The sequence below is a fragment of the Mugil cephalus genome, chromosome 12, assembly GCF_022458985.1.
Source record: "Mugil cephalus isolate CIBA_MC_2020 chromosome 12, CIBA_Mcephalus_1.1, whole genome shotgun sequence".
Classification (NCBI taxonomy): Eukaryota; Metazoa; Chordata; class Actinopteri; order Mugiliformes; family Mugilidae; genus Mugil; species Mugil cephalus.
Window position 1 is genome coordinate 26158652 of NC_061781.1, and position 18319 is coordinate 26176970.

At 40.7% G+C, this 18319-nt stretch overlaps 1 protein-coding gene across 4 annotated transcripts in view; it reads right to left on the reverse strand.

The window, feature by feature from the left end:
* Positions 1-5413: 5413 nt before the first annotated feature.
* col18a1a (collagen type XVIII alpha 1 chain a) overlaps positions 5414-18319 on the reverse strand; it is a 62235-nt gene continuing 49329 nt past the window's right edge. For all 4 annotated transcript variants that reach the window (XM_047601082.1, XM_047601081.1, XM_047601079.1 and 1 more), the window contains 35 exons: positions 17708-17734; positions 17365-17571; positions 17137-17163; positions 16927-16989; positions 16743-16820; positions 16611-16661; positions 16398-16526; positions 16230-16292; positions 15734-15778; positions 15029-15160; positions 14563-14634; positions 14395-14421; positions 13426-13524; positions 13134-13169; positions 12941-13030; positions 12679-12711; positions 12218-12253; positions 11938-11997; positions 11761-11838; positions 11588-11623; positions 11448-11501; positions 11286-11357; positions 10540-10614; positions 10401-10431; positions 10026-10079; positions 9903-9937; positions 9677-9808; positions 9389-9539; positions 8920-8984; positions 8648-8776; positions 8492-8524; positions 8070-8390; positions 7145-7342; positions 6906-7021; positions 5414-6761 (listed from right to left, as the gene is read on the reverse strand). In XM_047601082.1, coding sequence (XP_047457038.1) covers positions 6548-6761; positions 6906-7021; positions 7145-7342; positions 8070-8390; positions 8492-8524; positions 8648-8776; positions 8920-8984; positions 9389-9539; positions 9677-9808; positions 9903-9937; positions 10026-10079; positions 10401-10431; positions 10540-10614; positions 11286-11357; positions 11448-11501; positions 11588-11623; positions 11761-11838; positions 11938-11997; positions 12218-12253; positions 12679-12711; positions 12941-13030; positions 13134-13169; positions 13426-13524; positions 14395-14421; positions 14563-14634; positions 15029-15160; positions 15734-15778; positions 16230-16292; positions 16398-16526; positions 16611-16661; positions 16743-16820; positions 16927-16989; positions 17137-17163; positions 17365-17571; positions 17708-17734 — 3069 coding nt within the window. In that variant the 3' untranslated portion in view covers positions 5414-6547. The remainder of the gene's footprint in view (positions 6762-6905; positions 7022-7144; positions 7343-8069; positions 8391-8491; positions 8525-8647; positions 8777-8919; positions 8985-9388; positions 9540-9676; positions 9809-9902; positions 9938-10025; positions 10080-10400; positions 10432-10539; positions 10615-11285; positions 11358-11447; positions 11502-11587; positions 11624-11760; positions 11839-11937; positions 11998-12217; positions 12254-12678; positions 12712-12940; positions 13031-13133; positions 13170-13425; positions 13525-14394; positions 14422-14562; positions 14635-15028; positions 15161-15733; positions 15779-16229; positions 16293-16397; positions 16527-16610; positions 16662-16742; positions 16821-16926; positions 16990-17136; positions 17164-17364; positions 17572-17707; positions 17735-18319) is intronic.

Below are 18319 nucleotides of genomic sequence, written 5' to 3' on the forward strand. Positions count from 1 at the left end.
TAATATTTTACTCGATTTCCTTTACTTCACATGCATAATGGAGTCAGGTCAGCAAATAGTGGAAGAATCTAAACTAATCTAAATATAAATGGCATCAAGTGATTTGAGTTATTAATGTTGTAAACGTAAGTTGCTTGTCTCTTTATTATCTTTTCATCCAGTCCTGGGCTGCAAACCTTCTGTTCTACAGATTATCATCAGATTATCATCAGATTATCATCAGATTATCATCAGATTAGCATCACTCCGAGGTTGAGATGTTGCTTCAGGGTGGTTTACTGGTGCATTTCAATATGTTCCAGGTGCCATAAAGGGCCACTTTATCCAATATGTCTCACATTGTCCATTTATGGATAAATAAGGAGATGGAAATGCAGCTAATGCATCTGCAACCAGTTTTATAAAGTAGAAATATTTGTGACTTCATAAATCTGAAGACAAATAAGAACATGTACATTTCTGTCTTCGTGTTTACACACAGTCATGGATTTACAGGTTTAATTTATTCATACTGCATCAAATCTGCTCCCACTACATTAGAGAATCTGTGTTTTTTTTCTACTCAAACATCATGACAGATATTACACCAGAATTCCATCAGAAACACATTATACATAGTATTAAAGCATGGAGGTGGCAGCATAATGTTGCACACCAACATAACACATGAATTCTCTCCTGTATCTGCTTGTGAGTCAAAGCTGAAGCGCAGCTGGTTTTAATGTCAAGTTTAAATTATCTGACACAGTTTTATAAACATTGTGTTGTTTGTTGTTGTGATTTTACACTGAGTGGTTGAACGCACACTTCACAGCCCTTTCTGAGACTATATCTTCAGCAGGCCTGAGGTTTACTACTTGTAGTAACTGTTTATAGATATTAATGATTATTTCCCATAATTATTAACTGTCGAGAACCAAATTGCGCCCTCTACTGGAGCCCAACAAAACAGAATAGCTGTTTTCTGTGGATATATTAATAAAAGCACACGTAGTTGTATTTGGATGAAAACATCTTAGAGTTTATGGGAAAGGACAGATGATGTAAAACTGTTCCATGTCTAGGTCACATCATATCACATCATACCCAGCACAAATGTGGCATCAAACTGCCAGTTCAGAGGAAAGTACGTTTGTTTTCTGCAGAAAAACAATGTTAATGTCAAAGAAAAAAAAATATATATATAACACTTAAAACTGTCCAGACATGCAGAGGTATTTTCTTCATTCTCCCTTCTATGACTGAGCTCATCATCGCAGCACAGTGAAGGATCTTATGAACCAGCGCACAGATACGCTGCCTCAGTCAGGATCAAACATACAGCACAGAAATCTCCAGAAAAAAACGAGCAGACTCTGGGTCAAAGACTCCAGAGGCAACACCGTCGTCGTTTACATCTTAACAGAACAGGTTTGATGGGAGGTGTGTCCATGTTTGAGTGAGAAAGGAAGAGACATAAAAAATTCATTAGAAGATGGAAGGAGACGTCAAATCAAATATGTAGCCACTGCACTGATGACCAGGGGTAGTGAGCTGTGTGAGGCTGCTGGGGTAACTGTGCACACAGGGCTGCAGACCTGACCGGGGATTAGAAACCTGTTAGTGGCAAACCTGGGGAGTTATCACAAAACATCCTAGAAGGTGACAAACAGCAAGTCAGTTACCAAGAAACTACAAAAACAAACAAAAAAAATGAATGCATTAAACCAGACGGACATAGATTCATTTAACTGCATGGATTCAGTCCTGGAGAGTAAGGACTTAGTGATGCAGTTAAACTTCCCAGTGACCAACACGTATCAGAACCTCATACCTGTGTTAGTGTAAAAGAGAGCGCAGGTATGATGAAGAAAGCCTATCCCCACGATGCCAGGAATAACCACTCTAGATAACATCCCCCTCATCAAATATTTAAAGACAGGAGGGAAAAAAATAGACTTAAATGCCAGAAGATTCACAAGGGGATTTAAAAACAGGGAGAGTGTTACTCATTATCTGTCTAAATGTCAGAGGAATGTGAACGCTTCATGTACGACAAACGCTGCACAAATATTCATTACATTTTAGTTTGATGGAGAAAATGTTCATGTGATGTAGAAGATGAGAATCAAAATGCATCACAATTAATAAAATATATTATATTATATTTACTAGTGACTCATGTTGAGTCGTCTTTGTATTTTCCTGTGCGGTTGGTATCACACTAAAGCCATCTCTTCTTTCAGATAAGATGCAGTAGAAGGTCACGAAACAAAGTGGCTGTGGTTTCACCACGGCTGAGACGTTGTTAGATCTGGGTTAATGTGACAGTGAGTCACCACCAACGAATAAACACAGGCCACAGATCTGACAATTGTGGCTTTTCGTTTCCGCCCCGCGCGTAATTAAGTCGCTCAATATCTGGTTGTCACCTTGTTGTATCATTACCGTCGCTGGATCATCGCACTATGCTCAGCTATTACTTAGGACCCACTAAATATAGCTGTCCCCGGGCAGCCAGTGTGATAGCGCTTTGCAGCTGTGGGTTATTACAGCCCCGCCACCCCCCACCCACTCTAAGCTCCGTCAGTCAAGAATACTTAAAAAGATAATACACCACTCACTGAGTTATATGTGCTTTTTTTTTTTTTGTGAAGATTTCCTCAACCAGAAGTGACATTGAGGAATTGGACATGAGTGTGAGGCTAGTTTATTTTTCATCCAGGGACACTGCTGAGCCCCCCAGTCAATGAATATAAGCCTTATAGCCGTCGCAGGCCGCCAGGCAGATTTGATGAAATCGAGTGGGAAGCGACTGTATTTACTGATTATTTTTAGGGTGTCCCGCTTATTACGGGGCGGGAGCATGGATACATTTAAATGACATGCCACTAAAGATGATGCCTTCAGGCTCCAAATAATTTAATCCTTATTTGACCATAACTTTATTAAAATGTGGATCTTGGAAGACACTGACCTCAAAGTTGTCAAGGACAGACGTGATAGTGTGGACCAGTACAGAACATGATTCCATATAAGAAAGTTAACATTTAGACACTGTAGCATCACTTCTGATACTCTGTTGTTGTAAATAGGAGGAAGGAATTTATTTATAACAACCAAAACGTAGTAAATAGCTGAGAGGTGGATGGATCAGTGTTAATCAGTGAGTCTGTTGATTGTTGGATCAATGTTGCCGGATGGGAAATGACTAATTATTGTACTCGAAGTTTAAAGTCAATCATATTTTGAGGGAAATTATCCGATTTAATGTTGCTCAGGACCATGACAGTAAAACATTACCCATATAGTAGAGCTGTACCTTCAAATAAACTAACAGCACTGTCTATGTTTGGCCATGTACTGAAGGGGTCAAATCATTATACATTATGGGATTTTTGATTTTCCCCACTGGGGATCAATAAAGTACTGTCTTATCTTACTTTTGGAATTATTGATTGAGAACAACTACAATAATAATCATGAGCCTGGAAACACGGACATAGATGCTCGTGTAGTGACTGTACATGTTACATGTTAAAGCCAAGTGTGAACATACTAAATAAAGCTGGTCACCTGCCAGGATGGATGTCAACACAAGGTCTAAACATAACATACGTTTACATGCACGTGAAAATAATGAATTACTCCGACTAAAATCTGCTCATCTGATTAAGACACTCAGATAATGAGACGGACACAGATGTTCTCCAGCATGTATACGACTTAATCTGACTAATCTACCCCAGAACAAAATCACCCAATAAAGCCGGTCACAGAAGAAGAAGAAGGTAAACAGAGCCAGTAGAGGAACCACCTGAGGAATAGCGCCACCTATCTGCACCAGAAGTAGTGACACATTACTACGAGATTAAAGAGCTGAACTATTATCCACCTGGTTGTTGTTTAAATGTCGTTCTGCTGCATGAACGACTCCAGTTGTTTATTATATGACGTAATAGGTCAACCAGAAGCTGTAATGTTTACATTAAATCTGCATTGACTTTCTATGTGCTGCTGCAAAGCTAAGCTGCAGAGACCAGGAGGGTTTTTGGTTTTTCTTCCAGCCGCCATAGCGACTCTGAACAGTGGCTACTCACTCAATGCTCCTGGGGCTGATTTGTTAGATCAGTGTTCAGTGCTTCAATCTGAGGAACTTTGTACTATTTACACAATCAGGCCAAACAAGTGTTTTGGATTAGAAAGGTTTTAGTCCAGCTTTGGCTCAGAAATAATTGTTGTGGGTGTTCCTGTTTGATTTCCTCGACTCAACGTCTCATGTGCTGAGCCCTGAATTATTGGTTTTCTCTAACTGGCCCTTTGCATTACATGCACATCTCCTTCACTTTTATACGGGGATGCATGAACATGTATATAGAGTGTGACCATTTTACTGCTGTGAAATGTCTTCATGTGCTTCCAGTGTATGTCACATTAGGTTTATACCTGGAGGCGTAAGGATGTTTGCTTTGATACACCCCCCCTCCCCCCCACCCCCCCGACCCCTCAGCATTTCAAATACATCAGTGTTGTTCTGGCTCTACTGATGAACATGTCATTCTGCTCAATGCTGTAAATGTGATCTATTACTTATCACATGGTTATAGCTTACCGGCAAAGACGATACAGTCTGTTCCTGTTACAACTCTTTTACGGTTGACATTTCAAAGTAACTATCAATTTAGGCCAACGCTGATTAACTGGAGTTAATCTTCTTAATCGAATATCATCTCAAACACCTCCTTACTTTCAGGAAGAGATTTAAGAGGATTGTAGAAGCCTTCGTAGATGACTGGTGGCCTAATTTTGTTCTCTTATAAAATCCCTTTACTTCTAGACCTACAGCCAGCGGATCCATGAGTGGCTAAAATCTTCATTTTGAAACACATGAATCTTGATACGTTCCAGTTGTCTTGTACTCTTAAACCACAGTCAGCATCACAGTTAAAAGGTGAACATTGCACTTATTTGCTTTTATTTCAATCTCATCTTCTCAGCAACAGTGGACGTTAACTGGAGGACGTCACGTGAGTTACGTTTCACTCTTTGGACTTAATACGACTTCATATATACTGTATTACTGAACATAATGAAGCTTCCAACAATACATTTAATTAACTTAAAATTCAAGACATTTTATAGTGTTTTGTTTTTTTGTTTTTAATCTATCCGCCCCCTGTATTTGTACAATAGTATAGTCAACCTATTAATCTTCAGGATATGCTTCTCAAACTCCAATGTTCATTCCAATGTAGGTGATAAACAGTTACCAGCTCTAATTCATTTACTGAATTATCTTAGAGCGGATGGTGAAGGGTGGAGGGGAATGACCAGGACATGAAGCTGCTGGTTGAAGCTGTGAAGTGCATCAAGGTCACAGTGTCACCATCTAAGAGATTCAAGAATTCATCAGACAAGTGTACGTTACGTCACATTACTGGTTGAAAAAGACTTTAATTCAGTGCCTGGGAAGAAAAGTACAGCGCGATTTGTTATAAAAAAAAAAAAAAATGTGTCCACAGGATCAGTCAAAACATCAGTTGCACTAAAGTCAAGTTAGTTTCTGAAATTGAACTGAATGCAAGGCCACTGTCAAACCTTCCTCCTTATACCTTTTGTCCCTAACAGCCATGATGGAAGATTCATCACTTCCAGCCTACTTACATTTAATAGGGTGGAAAAGTGGGAAATAATCATTTTAGAATCAACAATTTTGCCCTCTGTATTTAGGATTTATTGCAGCAGCGTCCAAACGGATCATTTAAATTTAGTGTGAAGCACAAGTATTTTAATGCACGTGGGGAAACCTACTGTAACACATGCATATCTGCAGAACAATGAATAAAAATTAAATGGGTAATAAGGCACAATTTCTGATCAGAGGCTATTTTGAGTAAGGAATTAAATGTTCTGGGTTTCGTGGAATATAAATGAGTGTGTTTAGCACTTTTTAATTTTTTTGTCCTTACATAACTTCATTTAAAAATAAATATCTATTATCATATTAAATTTTTAAAAAAGTCCTTGTTGTAACCCATCATCGCCCACAAAACTGAAATTGGAAATGATCAATGCCTAAAATAAAAAAAAAGACAAAACAATTTTAAAAACCCAGGATGGATATAGCATTTTTTTTTAAAAACAGTTCAAATGGTAAAACATTGATAACGTCAAAATAAGAACACAGACAACAAACATGTAATATACAGATTTTTTTTCTTTTTTTTTTTTTTCTTAAAAATGGGATACAATTTGAGAGCGTTGTTAGCTTCTCTGCTGTTGTTCCACCCCTTGAAGGAAATATGTGCCAATGCCCCCGAGAAAAGGACCAACACCCCCTCTGTCTGACCCACCTCTTTGGCGTTTTTCGAGGGGAGGAGTTGACAATGCAAAGTGTCCCTGCCAGTCAAAATGCCACAGGGCCAGTTCATTGGAAGCCACATGGTCACAAGCTGTGTTATCTGCGAAATTAAGAGAACAAAACTTGTGTGCTTGGAAAAAAAAAAAAATTAACTTGGGCCTGGAAGGAGGAAAACAAAAAAAAACAAAAAAGCAGGATGGACGGGATTTATTTTTTGGAGGGTGACGTTAAGGCGTTCTCAATGCAGAGGACGATGTAGGAGCCGGAGCAGCTGCTGGAGGTTTGCTGCAGGATGTGGCCGCTCTGTAGCGATGAGGCCAGACCAGTCACAGCACGGTCGCCCGCCCGCCATGTTTCACAGTAGTGGTCTGTTTGCCTGTGGCCTTTCTTGCTTGATCCGTGCCAGACCATTTTCTCAGGCCTGGAGGTAAACGAGAACAAACAACAACTGCTAATCAGCAAAGGAAACAAAGGCGCTACACGTACAGCTGCATCCGAGTCCACAGGGTGCTGCATTAAAGCTTTTTGGTGCAAATATAATTTTGCATATTTAACAGAAACTCACCATGCACTGTCCCTGAGGATGTCTCTCCCATCAAAGGAATAGATTGGTACGTTCTCCCTCATTTTGCTGGCGCTGTCTCCAAAGACAGATTCCCAGTTGCTAAACAACATTTGGTCCTGCATGAAAAGGAACATCATCTCACTGGGATGCTAATGGAACTGAGCCTTCACAAACATTTATATACATGAGATCACTGAGCAACGAGGACTAGTTTTTCTCTAAACTTTCTCAGTGGTTACCTTGAGGTTAAGTATAGGCAAGCTGTCCCTGTCCGACCTGCGGACAATGGTGTAAAGGTCTTGAAGCTTGGAGGACAGGAAGGCTCTGAACGTTCCCTTCAGACCCACAGCACGAGCCTGCTGGAAGCACAGGAAGTCGGCCCCACGGATTCCTCTCATGTTACCAGTTTGTGGGGCGTTCAAGGCAACGAGGTGTAGCTGGTGAGGACAGTAAGACAGGTTTTGTTAACATAGCACTGATATGGCAAAGCATCACTAAAGCCCTATTCGCAACGGATGAGTTTGACCTGAGGCCGTCCTGTGATTCAGATATTACCCCTACATCTGTGTTTCATGTGCTACATTTACAGATAAACTCTGTGTTTTACTCTAGTTCACGTTCTCTTTCTGTGGCTCTGCTACTTTCCGCTTCATCCCAATGGATCAGTTTTAGAGAGACAGTTTTAATTACTTTACATATTAATGGTTGATTTAATGGTTTCATTCCTGGTCTAAATGGGCGAATAGTTCATGGACAATTTTCACGGAATTAAGATCACAGATGATCTCCTGATTATTAGAAATTACCGGAGGTTCCCAGATAAAACTAATCCCGTACGAATAGGGCTGAAAATATATCAACAAAATATTAACTTATATTACTATATCTCAGTCCACCTCCCCTATTCAGAGCTCCTGGTATGAGCTTGTCCCTCCTCGTGTTAACCTGAACCTATACTACACTTGAAATGATGATTACTATGACGTTACTATTTAGGATATGAAAGAAAGGTGGATTTATTTTTATTATAAGATGGTTTTGGCTGCATTGAAACCATCTTGTTGTCCACTGTCCAGCTCTCGTTCATGGGTGATACCAACGTAACCTTCATAATGACGTAATTTGATATTTTTTTAAATCTTGTGCTGCTTCAGTTCTACTCACTCCTGATCCTGACGTTTCGACTCGGCTGGCCGGTACTACCACAGGTGGGCTGGGTAGTCGCTGTGGAGTGACAGGGTACCTGCCCTCAGTCTGCTTGGTGGCTAATCTTCCATCGGTCTGACCTGTGTGTCTCTGGTCCGGGAATCTAGGGTCGTAGTGCGGAGGGTATCTGGGGTCTACGGGGCGTGGTGGCGGAGGCTCGATGGGTCGAACAACAGGACCTCCCTGGGAATAGCGGCCCGCTCCGTTGTTGTGGGACTGGTCCTGGGACTGGGGGTACAGAATCACAGGCGGCGGCTGGACTTCTGCCACCTCATTCTCCTTTTCATGAAAAGGAGAATAATTCAGGATTCAGGACGTCATCAAGCATTCACTGTTTGTCACAATACACATGTTCTAATTTACTTTTCTGTGGAGCTTACCAGGTCTCCAAAGAAGGGACTGTACGCTCCAAGCTGGAGGGGAAGAGGGAGGTAGTTCAGAAATTTATATGATGATATGATGCCAACTAATTGTATTAAAGCTCCACTATGGTGTAAATTCTTGTTCTAGGCTCTATGAAAAGTAGATAACTATACCATGACTTGACGCAGTCCATTTCGCACTCTTAAATAAAGGTCTGCTCTGTCTATGACGTAGATGAGACTGCCCTCCGCCTGGCGTCTGGCTGTAGCAATCATCATGTCATACGACCGCAACACTGTCACCTGTGGAAAACAAATCAACTCTAGATTCAACTTCTTTTTTTTATATATATATATAAATAAAAAAAAAAGACTAAGAAATATTTTTTCCATATTTTATCACAAAACTCTCAGGCACAGAATGTTTTCTTGTAAAATGCACTTACCCCAGAGGAGTGACCAGGGTTTCCCGGTGGGCCGGGGGGGCCAGGAGGTCCTGGGAGACTGATGGCTAGAAATTCAAAGATCTCTTGTCAAAGATTTATCTTGTCAACAGCTTAAAGGGGCATTTCTCTAGACGTCCTCACATAAATAGCAGACGGTAGTGTAACCAAACAGAAGTGAAGGGAGATGCCCACTTGAAAACCCCAATGATGTGCCACATAAAGCCTACTGCTGTTAGCTAGGCTAGTTAGCTGGTGTCTTCTTGTTGGTTGCTAGCTGGTAGCTAACTGCTAGCCTGCTGGTTGGTTTTCAGTTGGACTACTGGGCTTCTAATGTGTTTTGATCTTGGTACAAGGGATTGGAACTTCTTAGTGTGTGTATTAATGAATGCTAATAATTACAATAATGTTAATGATCAATATGATTTTTGGGGGGTTAAATTAGTTTTTTAACAAAGAAAATGGTGCTTACGGTTATTGGGCCTGTATGCTCCAGGTAGTGAGGGGGACCCTGGGGGTCCTGGAGGGCCTGGAGGTCCTGGACGTCCATCGTAACCAAACCCTGGTGACCCTGGTGGTCCCTGAGGTCCAGGGGGCCCCCTTATAGAGTCTCCCTTTGGACCCTAGCATCAAATAAAAACCCAAAATTAAAGTAAGATCTCTGTCAAACATGCAGGTGTAAATGTTTGGCAGTGGTCTGATATATCTGTAAATACAAACTGAGACATTTCACTCTCACTACTACTACAGAACTACTCACCGGTAGGCCCGGACTGCCTGGAGGCCCCGGTGGGCCCTGCACACCACCAACACGTGGGTCATAATATCCACCACCAGGGTCTCCTTTTTCTCCCTTCACACCTGGATGTCCCTGCTCTCCCTTCAGCCCATTCTGTTGGTAAAGAGATAGTTTTTCTTATCTTCTTATAAAGCCACACTATTAAAACTGGCCAGCGGTGTAAAGGATGTAATGATGAGCTGCTTACCTTGAATGTGTAAATATCAAAATCAGAGGCAGTTCCTGGAAAAAAAGAGACGGTGTTTAAGTAGTATATATTTAATATATGGTAACTTTGACCGTATAGTATTACTAGTACTGCAGGAGTTACCTGGGATCCCAGGAAGTCCACGGTCACCACGTTCTCCCTTTTCTCCTTTAGTCGCTACAAGAGAATACAACACATTTAACATCCCAAAATTATAGATGTACGTGTAAATGATATAAGTGTAAATGGTACTGCACGGCTGTTATCACCATGTTTCTCCATTGTCTTTATCATTCATCCATCAGAAGAGAACTATTTCAGCTCAAGCAGCAGCATCAAACTGACAGTATGATATTATATTTTCATCTATGCAGACAAATCTCTCTCCCTGTGTTACAGTTACTTTACTTCTCCATCCAGATCCCTCTCCTGGAGGAGCATTATGTGTTGGTGATAAAATAACAGAGAATGTACAGTAAGCAGGGACTGATGTCATACCGGGGTAATTCCTTGAAGTTTCATCATAGCGCTATGAACAGATAGAAAGAGATTCAGCTCAGGGTACATGGGATAAAATAAACTTTCACTGCTACGTATGAATGTCCAACACATGGGGTTTGGGATCTTGTGCACTCACGCTGAAGCGGTCTATAGGAATGGCTGGTCCAGGGGGTCCAGGTGGTCCGGGTGGTCCTGGTTGACCAGGGACTCCCTATTAAAATATAGACTTAGACTTAGTCGGTGGTGGCCGAGATAATTTGGACACTTAGTTTAGCCTTCAGCTCTTACACAATTATTAACTTATAAGACACCTGTGGAATCAATTCACCATGAACAATAATGAATAATTAAACTAGGGTTGTGTCACAAGTATCAGCCCTACACGATACCTCGATACCACCGATTTCATTTCTGACCCAATACTGAGTAAAATTCAGGCTGGAATACAAAGAATACAAGACATCAGAGTAATGTATTTATTTATTTTAAACTCTGAAGTATATAGAGAAAAAATTCAATAAGTAAAATAATCTTAATTGTGACCCTGTTTTCTCCTCTTCTGTCCTCATCATAAATACCTCATATTCTGTGTTGAGGTTTAACTGAGTTTGTGTTTCACAAGATTTGTTGTGTTGCCACAACTCAATAGTTTCGTTTCCCTGTGTTCCTACATTACCTCCCATGACTGAAGTATCAGAGGTATTGATGTTTTGATTTGAGAATCGATTTTAGAGCATAAAGACCTGGTATCGGACGTATCGATGTTTCAGTATCAATCCTACATCACTAGGACCAAGGTTAAAAGTAATCGATGTGAACAAAACGAAGCTAGCTAGCGTTGAGCCTGCCTTCCTAAGGTGTTGGTATTCATGTTGATAGTACCGGGTAGCCATAGCCTGAGCCAGTGGCTGGTTCTCCTTTCTCTCCCTTGTATCCATTAACCCCAGGGCGACCCTACAGGGAAAAGGAATGTGATGAGTAAAATGTGTTTATGTGTTTATGAAAATGGACAAACATCAGGTCCAAGAAGGGTTCAGCACTTACTGGTCTTCCTGGCATTCCGATTTCCCCCTTTAATCCAGGAGGACCGTACGGGCCCTACAGCGACAAATCACAGCAAATAAGACAATATGAGAGAAAACATACATAGTTTAACACGAATGAATGAATTCGTAAACACTTACAGGAGGTCCAACAGGTCCTGGAAGTCCTATGTCTCCCTAGATCAACAAAAATACGATTAACTCCAAAAACTAAACCACAACTAAGGGTGAACGTATCAACATAATCAGACAAACACAACAAACAGACAAACAGACAAACATGAATACAAACGTTAAAGAGTATCGAGACTCACTTTGGGCCCAGACAGTCCTTCCAGATGTTGAAGATTTCCATCAGGTCCAATTATTAAGCCTGGTTCCCCTTTCTCACCCTGGACATCAGCAACAAGACAACACAGAGTCAATGAGAGGAGAGAGTCCCAGACCATGAGCAGGGAGTCCAAATCTGAAAGAATCCAGTTAGACTTTACCTTCACTCCGTAGCCTGGAAGACCGGGCTCTCCTCTGTCACCTTTAGGTCCAATAGGACCCTGAAAGATTCATAAAAAACACACACACACAATTTAAAACAGATCAAAGTGATCAAAGTCATTTGACAATCGGAAGCTGTTTGGTCCAATAGATCAGTTCATGCTGATATAATCAGATATAACATACGCAGTAACATACAGCAAATATAAGCTTAAAGCTTAATAATGTCCACGGTCTTAAGAGAAGAGTAAATAAATGAAGGAGCACATGAAGACTCACAGGAAATCCAGCTTGACCAGGCAAACCAGGCCCACCCTGTACAGGAACAGAAACACAGTTTAACTCCATTAGACTAACGTCAGAGGGTCTAGTTCTCCAGATTTATTTGTTCTTCTTTGCTCTAAAACACATGGAGAACATCTGGAGTTGTCATCATTTATATGTTATTATGTTGTTGTGTTACTAAAATGAGTTTGACCCCCCTGGTGTCTAAACTAATCCACACACATCTTATCCTTGTCCTAGTTAAAAGGATCAAACACAGTCACAGTGACGTCTATATTTGCTCCATGTGATGTAAATCTTGGTCTTGATCCTAAAGGTGAGCACTCGTCAAAGTGTTGTTCAGTGAAATACATCTTATGAACCACAGCCTCAAACTCTAACTTGTATTTGGATACTACTTGTAGTGTGTAGCTGGTACTAGACCTGTCGTGTTGTGTAATAACTTTGCTATGTACCTGAGGCCCAACTCTTCCAGCAACACCGTCTAACTGTAGAGAATGGAGTGAAGACAGATATTATCAGGGACTAATGTGATATTACTATCACAAGATAATGAAACAAAAAGAATTATATATAATTATGAGCAGTTATTTATGGGTTAAGTTAGTATGAACGAATGATCTGAGGTTAAAACAAGGAGGTAGATTAGTTAATAGTAGTTTCATCTTTCTGCTCATGTCCTGTTTGCAGTGAAACCTCCTGAGTTTAGTTTCTTACATTGTCAGATGTCTGGTAGATGATCTGTCCTGGAGGTCCGGGTGGACCTGGTGGACCCGGGAGTCCGGCTCCATCTCGACCCGGTTCACCCTAAAACAGCCGAAAGGAACAAATAAGTAACTGTCTAATCCAGAACGTAGCGTTGTTTTCCAGTAAAAACGCTGGAATGAGAAATGTTAATGATGATATTTACCGTCTCTCCTTTGTCACCGCTGTCGCCCTTTTGTCCCTTTAAAAATAAAGAAAAAAGAAATAAAAGCACTGCTGCTCACATCATTTCTACACAGATGAACTTGTTAAATAACATGGTGAATTTAGAGATTTAGAGAATTTCATTCACAGGTGAAATTAAATTTACTATTACATACTATTGCATGACTCTGTTAAATCACATGTGTATCTATGTTAACACTATTTTAATGACATGCATGAAACATCAGTCTCATTCAGATCTAGAAGAAGTTCTTTGTGTTCGTTTTTTTTACCGGAGGTCCAGGGAAACCGTCCAGTCCTGGCAGCCCATCTCTTCCTGGAATACCTGCACTGCCCTTCAGACCTGGTGACCCAGACAAGCCGGGTTTACCCTGCAGAGTTAAGTTAAGTCAAGTTAGATCAGTGTGAAAGAAAACACGCACAAAAATAAAGTCACAGACAAACCACATACTGACAGCACCACCAACAATATTAGCAGCATGACATGTTAGAATGAGACAGTTTAAGTAACAAAAAAACTAAACAAAATATACACAAATAACTTTGTCATGAATGTATGAACTATCCAAACCGTCCATGGAGGATGTAAACATGACTAAACTGTACAGAGGTAGTATGAGTAATAAATATATTTAAAAAAAATAAAATTAAAATATGAGGTGCATGGGGAAAATATATATACATATATTATTTATGTATATATTTTAATTTATTATCCATTTTTCTTTATAATAGCATATGAAAATCTTTTTCCAGCTACTGTGGCAGATACTGTTTGCTGGTGGTTTACCTCTAATACCAGCCTGTGGTATTAGAGGACCAAACCTATAATATGTTGACTTTTACTTTTTATTTCATTGCTTTCTGCATCTTTACTTCAGTTTTATTTTAGCTTTCTTCAGTTCTGCTTGTGTGCTTGTTATTTTTCTCATGATAATTTCTATTTCTAGACATTTTTTCCCCTCAGCCATAAACATGCAGTAGTTCATTATTTCAACCCTGATAGATTTAAAAAACAAAATTATGACAGGTGTGCGGAAAATGTAACATCAAGGATATTGGCATCATGAATAAATCTATCTCCAAACCTGAGGGTCCAGAGGACACACTCACCTATTACCTTAGATACTTACATTCAGTCCCAGGTAATAAATAGTACCTCAGGCTTCTTTGTTATTTCTTAATATTTGTGACATATTTATGATATGACATGTTACTAGAAATATTCTCTGTGTACTCACTGGAAGTCCAGGTAAACCAGGAGGGCCCTGAAAGCACACAACATTTCTCTTGGTTATTTATATGTTCACAAATATAATAATCCACACAAAATTAATGTTAGTTAACATAGCAGAGATATATGACAGACGTTAATATACATGACTTTAAGTTGACATGAACGTATGTACCTGTATTCCTTGTGGTCCTCTGACACCAGGAAGTCCACTGGTGACACCTCTACCAGAGCCCTCCATGTCGTCCTTCACATACAAACACAAGGAGTTTGTGATAAATCACCACCTGGTTCCCAGGTTTCCTCCGTCTTTCCTCATGTATTTCCAGATTAAATTAAAGGGCTGACCTCACTGATAAAGGTTAAAGTTTTATATAAGCAGTGAGATGCAGCAGGTTTGAGATGTGTTACCTTTTTACATCTTTTTCAGAATGCACTCACACAAGATTTTAAAATTGAAATCTTCCTCTTCTTGTAACATAATAAATTTGTGTGTTTAATAATTAGAGACTGAAGAATACACTTTATGTAGATAAAGATATTCTACACACACTGAGGACTTAATAGTTTAAACTCGTTGTGACAGTAGACATTAGAGGTTTTGTTAAACACAGAATTCTGTTAACTTAAAGAGAACTTACAAATCCGACATTGAAGCTTGGTCCTGGAGGACCAGGTGGCCCGGGGGGTCCAACTGGTCCCATGGGTCCAGGCAGACCAGCCAGTCCAGGCTCTCCAGCAGGTCCTGGTAAACCAAGTTCTCCTTGAGCTCCCTTGTAGGATGCAATGAAATTCAGACGGATACAGATGTTACTGTCGGTTTCTTCAGTTCACTGAACGTCAATGCACACAATGTCTAACACGCAGCTTTTAGTTATCTGTTCATATACAGCCACAGCGTAACACACTGTTGTACACAAACGTGGCCCAATGTTCTGATTCTTGACCAGGGTGTACCCCCACATTTCACCTAAGCGGCTAAAGAAAATGAGTGAATGAATTCAGGTGTCACCAAATGTTAAATGAACACAGCTCACAGGTGATATTAGAAATATATTAGAAAAAACATTTGTTAGAATGGCTCCATGCTGAAAAGCTTTGAGGACTGTCATCCTGGAGCCTAGTTACCTGAAGATGTTAAGATTTAGGAGAGAAGGAGGCGGATTAATAGTGAGGCAGCAGACTGCTGAGATAAGAAAGATGGAAGATTAAAGGGACAGGGAAATAATCAAAGTGTCATCCTGGGTTTCTAAAGACCACAGAGGTCCAGTAACCCAGGTTCACCTGGGCAATTTCTGAAATTGTGGACGTTTAAAACTGAAGAAAAGGAAACTCTAAATTCTCACCTTCTCCCCAACTGCTCCTGGAAGACCCAGGCCACCAGAATCCCCCTGTTGTAGGAACCAGAGTGACAATCAGCGATGGATAAATGAAGCTACAAACTCAGGCCTGAAAATACTGAGCAGGTCTCTAAGGTTTTAAATTGTTGAAGAGGCAAAGTGTCAACCTGTGTGTTTATTTCACAGGATAAAGTATTAACAACAGGACTGGATTCCACCTACACAAGCTACACTCAGCACATTTAGAAGTGAAGAAGCTATGTTAATGAGTGGTGAAACATAAGACTGATTTGTGTTTCTGGACCGTTCTTTGTTCTGTTTGTGCGTGTGCTGCTGTGTTTATAATGGAGTTGGTCTAGCTGGGCCTGGACCTCATAGAACCCAGAGAATTTAAACTACAACATGAATGATGACAGAGTTACAGGATAAATGGGAGGTTAATACTACACGTTATCAACACGTCATACTATTGTAGCTGAAGTGATAGAATATATCTCCTCACCTTTTCTCCCCTGGGACCAGGAGCTCCTGGGAGACCATCTGTACCAGGTGGACCCGGTGAACCCTGAAGACAAAGCAGTGGTTGATGTGGTGAGACCATCAGAGTCCAGACAGTCTGAAGGTTTGGTGACATATCTGCTTATATCTGGTTGATGGTGTTGAGACTCACAGGTTGACCAGGGGCTCCGTCCTTTCCTGGTGGTCCAAATGCCCCAGAACTCACCGCTGTACCTGCAGAGGAACCTGGAAGACCAGGAAGTCCAGGAGGCCCAGGTGGACCTGGTGGACCAGGCAGTCCCTACATCAAGCAAAATATACACATTAGATTTATAAATGTCATCGTAGTAATAACATAGAGCAGGAACATTTTAACTCTTCTCACCTGAACAGAGTCCAGACCAGGGAATCCTGAACCCTCCATGTCCACAAAGGTCTGGAACACATCATGAGCAGTCGGTTCAATTTAACAGACCAGGAAGTCAGGAACATGAAACATGGGCCAAAGTTAACTCACAGATCTAAAGCCTGGTCCTGGGGGTCCTGGAGGTCCTGGGGGTCCCCTGGGTCCAGGCTGACCATCTCCACGGTCTCCCTGTGTGTACAACATTCATTAGACAAGGTATGTGTCAGGCCACGTTCTATCACCCGTGGTTTTGCTTCTTTACAATTTATTCTTCTGTTACTCTGGTGTATCTGACCTTATCTCCTTTCGGTCCGGGGTCCCCGGGGGTTCCAGGGAAACCTCGAGGTCCTTCAGGACCCTGCATTAAATTCAGAGTATTAGAGTGAATTATTTTATCAGAAAAACTAAAGAATCGGTGTCTATTTAATAATCCATTATTGTGTAAACAAGTGATGAACATTATTGTTGGTGTTGAACAAGACAAACAAATAAAAGTCTAACTCACAGTTTTTCCATCTTCACCAGGATCACCCTGTGAAAAAATAAAAAAAGATGTGAGTCCTCAGTGAACATTTCTGAATGAGGCATCTATAACTAAATAAATAAATAAATAAAACACTGAGATTATTCTCATCCTTTTAAATGGAATGAACCGGACACACAAACAAACACACAATAATATTGTATTAAGTGTTTTAATTTTTTTTATTATTATTATTTTGTTTGTACTAACCGGCTCTCCATCAGCTCCTGGTGGTCCCTGGGGGCCCGGGGCTCCCGATGGTCCAGGGGGACCTTGGGGTCCAGAGGCTGACGAAACAACTGAGCCGTCACGGCCAACTGAGTACTCAGTGGCTGGACCTGGAGGCCCGGCGGGTCCGGGGGGGCCGGCGGGGCCGGGCTCACCCTTCTTTCCTTGATAGCCAAATCCTGCACTGCCCTGAAGATGAAGAGGAAGCTGCATCAATAATTTTTATTTAATTCAGTGACATTCGGTGAGTTACAATAACTCAATCCTTCACATGGGACAAAAAAAGTAAAATGAGCCATAAAAACAGAGCTAATCTGAAACTTACTTTTGATCCTTTTTCTCCTGGTTCTCCCTGAAATGAGAAGAGACAGTGGAGTCAGTACCAATAACATCCACAGTCTGTCTGAGGTCACAGAGTTTTACTGAAAGCACCTGAAACTGAGTTAATGATAATTAGTTGTTGCACTGGTGGAAATCAAACCCTTCTCACATGCAGAGTGACAGAAAACTCCTGTTATGGAGGATTTTCCAAATATAAAAGCACATATACAATGTAATAAAATCAGGTTGGTTTAACTTGTGAACTTAAAGTTCAAAATCTGCCTTAAATACATGAGTAAACTCAACTCTGAGAGGTCCAGTCACCACTGTACAACTCATACTGTGAAGTTAGGTTGACGCATTGAAATTTCCATTTCACTGATCTGGCCGAAGCCCTTAAGATGGAATACCAGGAATTCATTAAATTAAGTAGAAATGTCCTAATTCATAATGACAGATATAGGCCAGGATCATTTATTGACCTTTGGGTCTTTTTGCAGCTTCTTATCAGAATCCAATTTAAACAGACACACTTTGATAATATATCACAGAAGCACCTTCAGCGCCCTCTGGTGTTCCTTTGGGAACGTGACAGAGGGTTCAGGCCAACTACGAG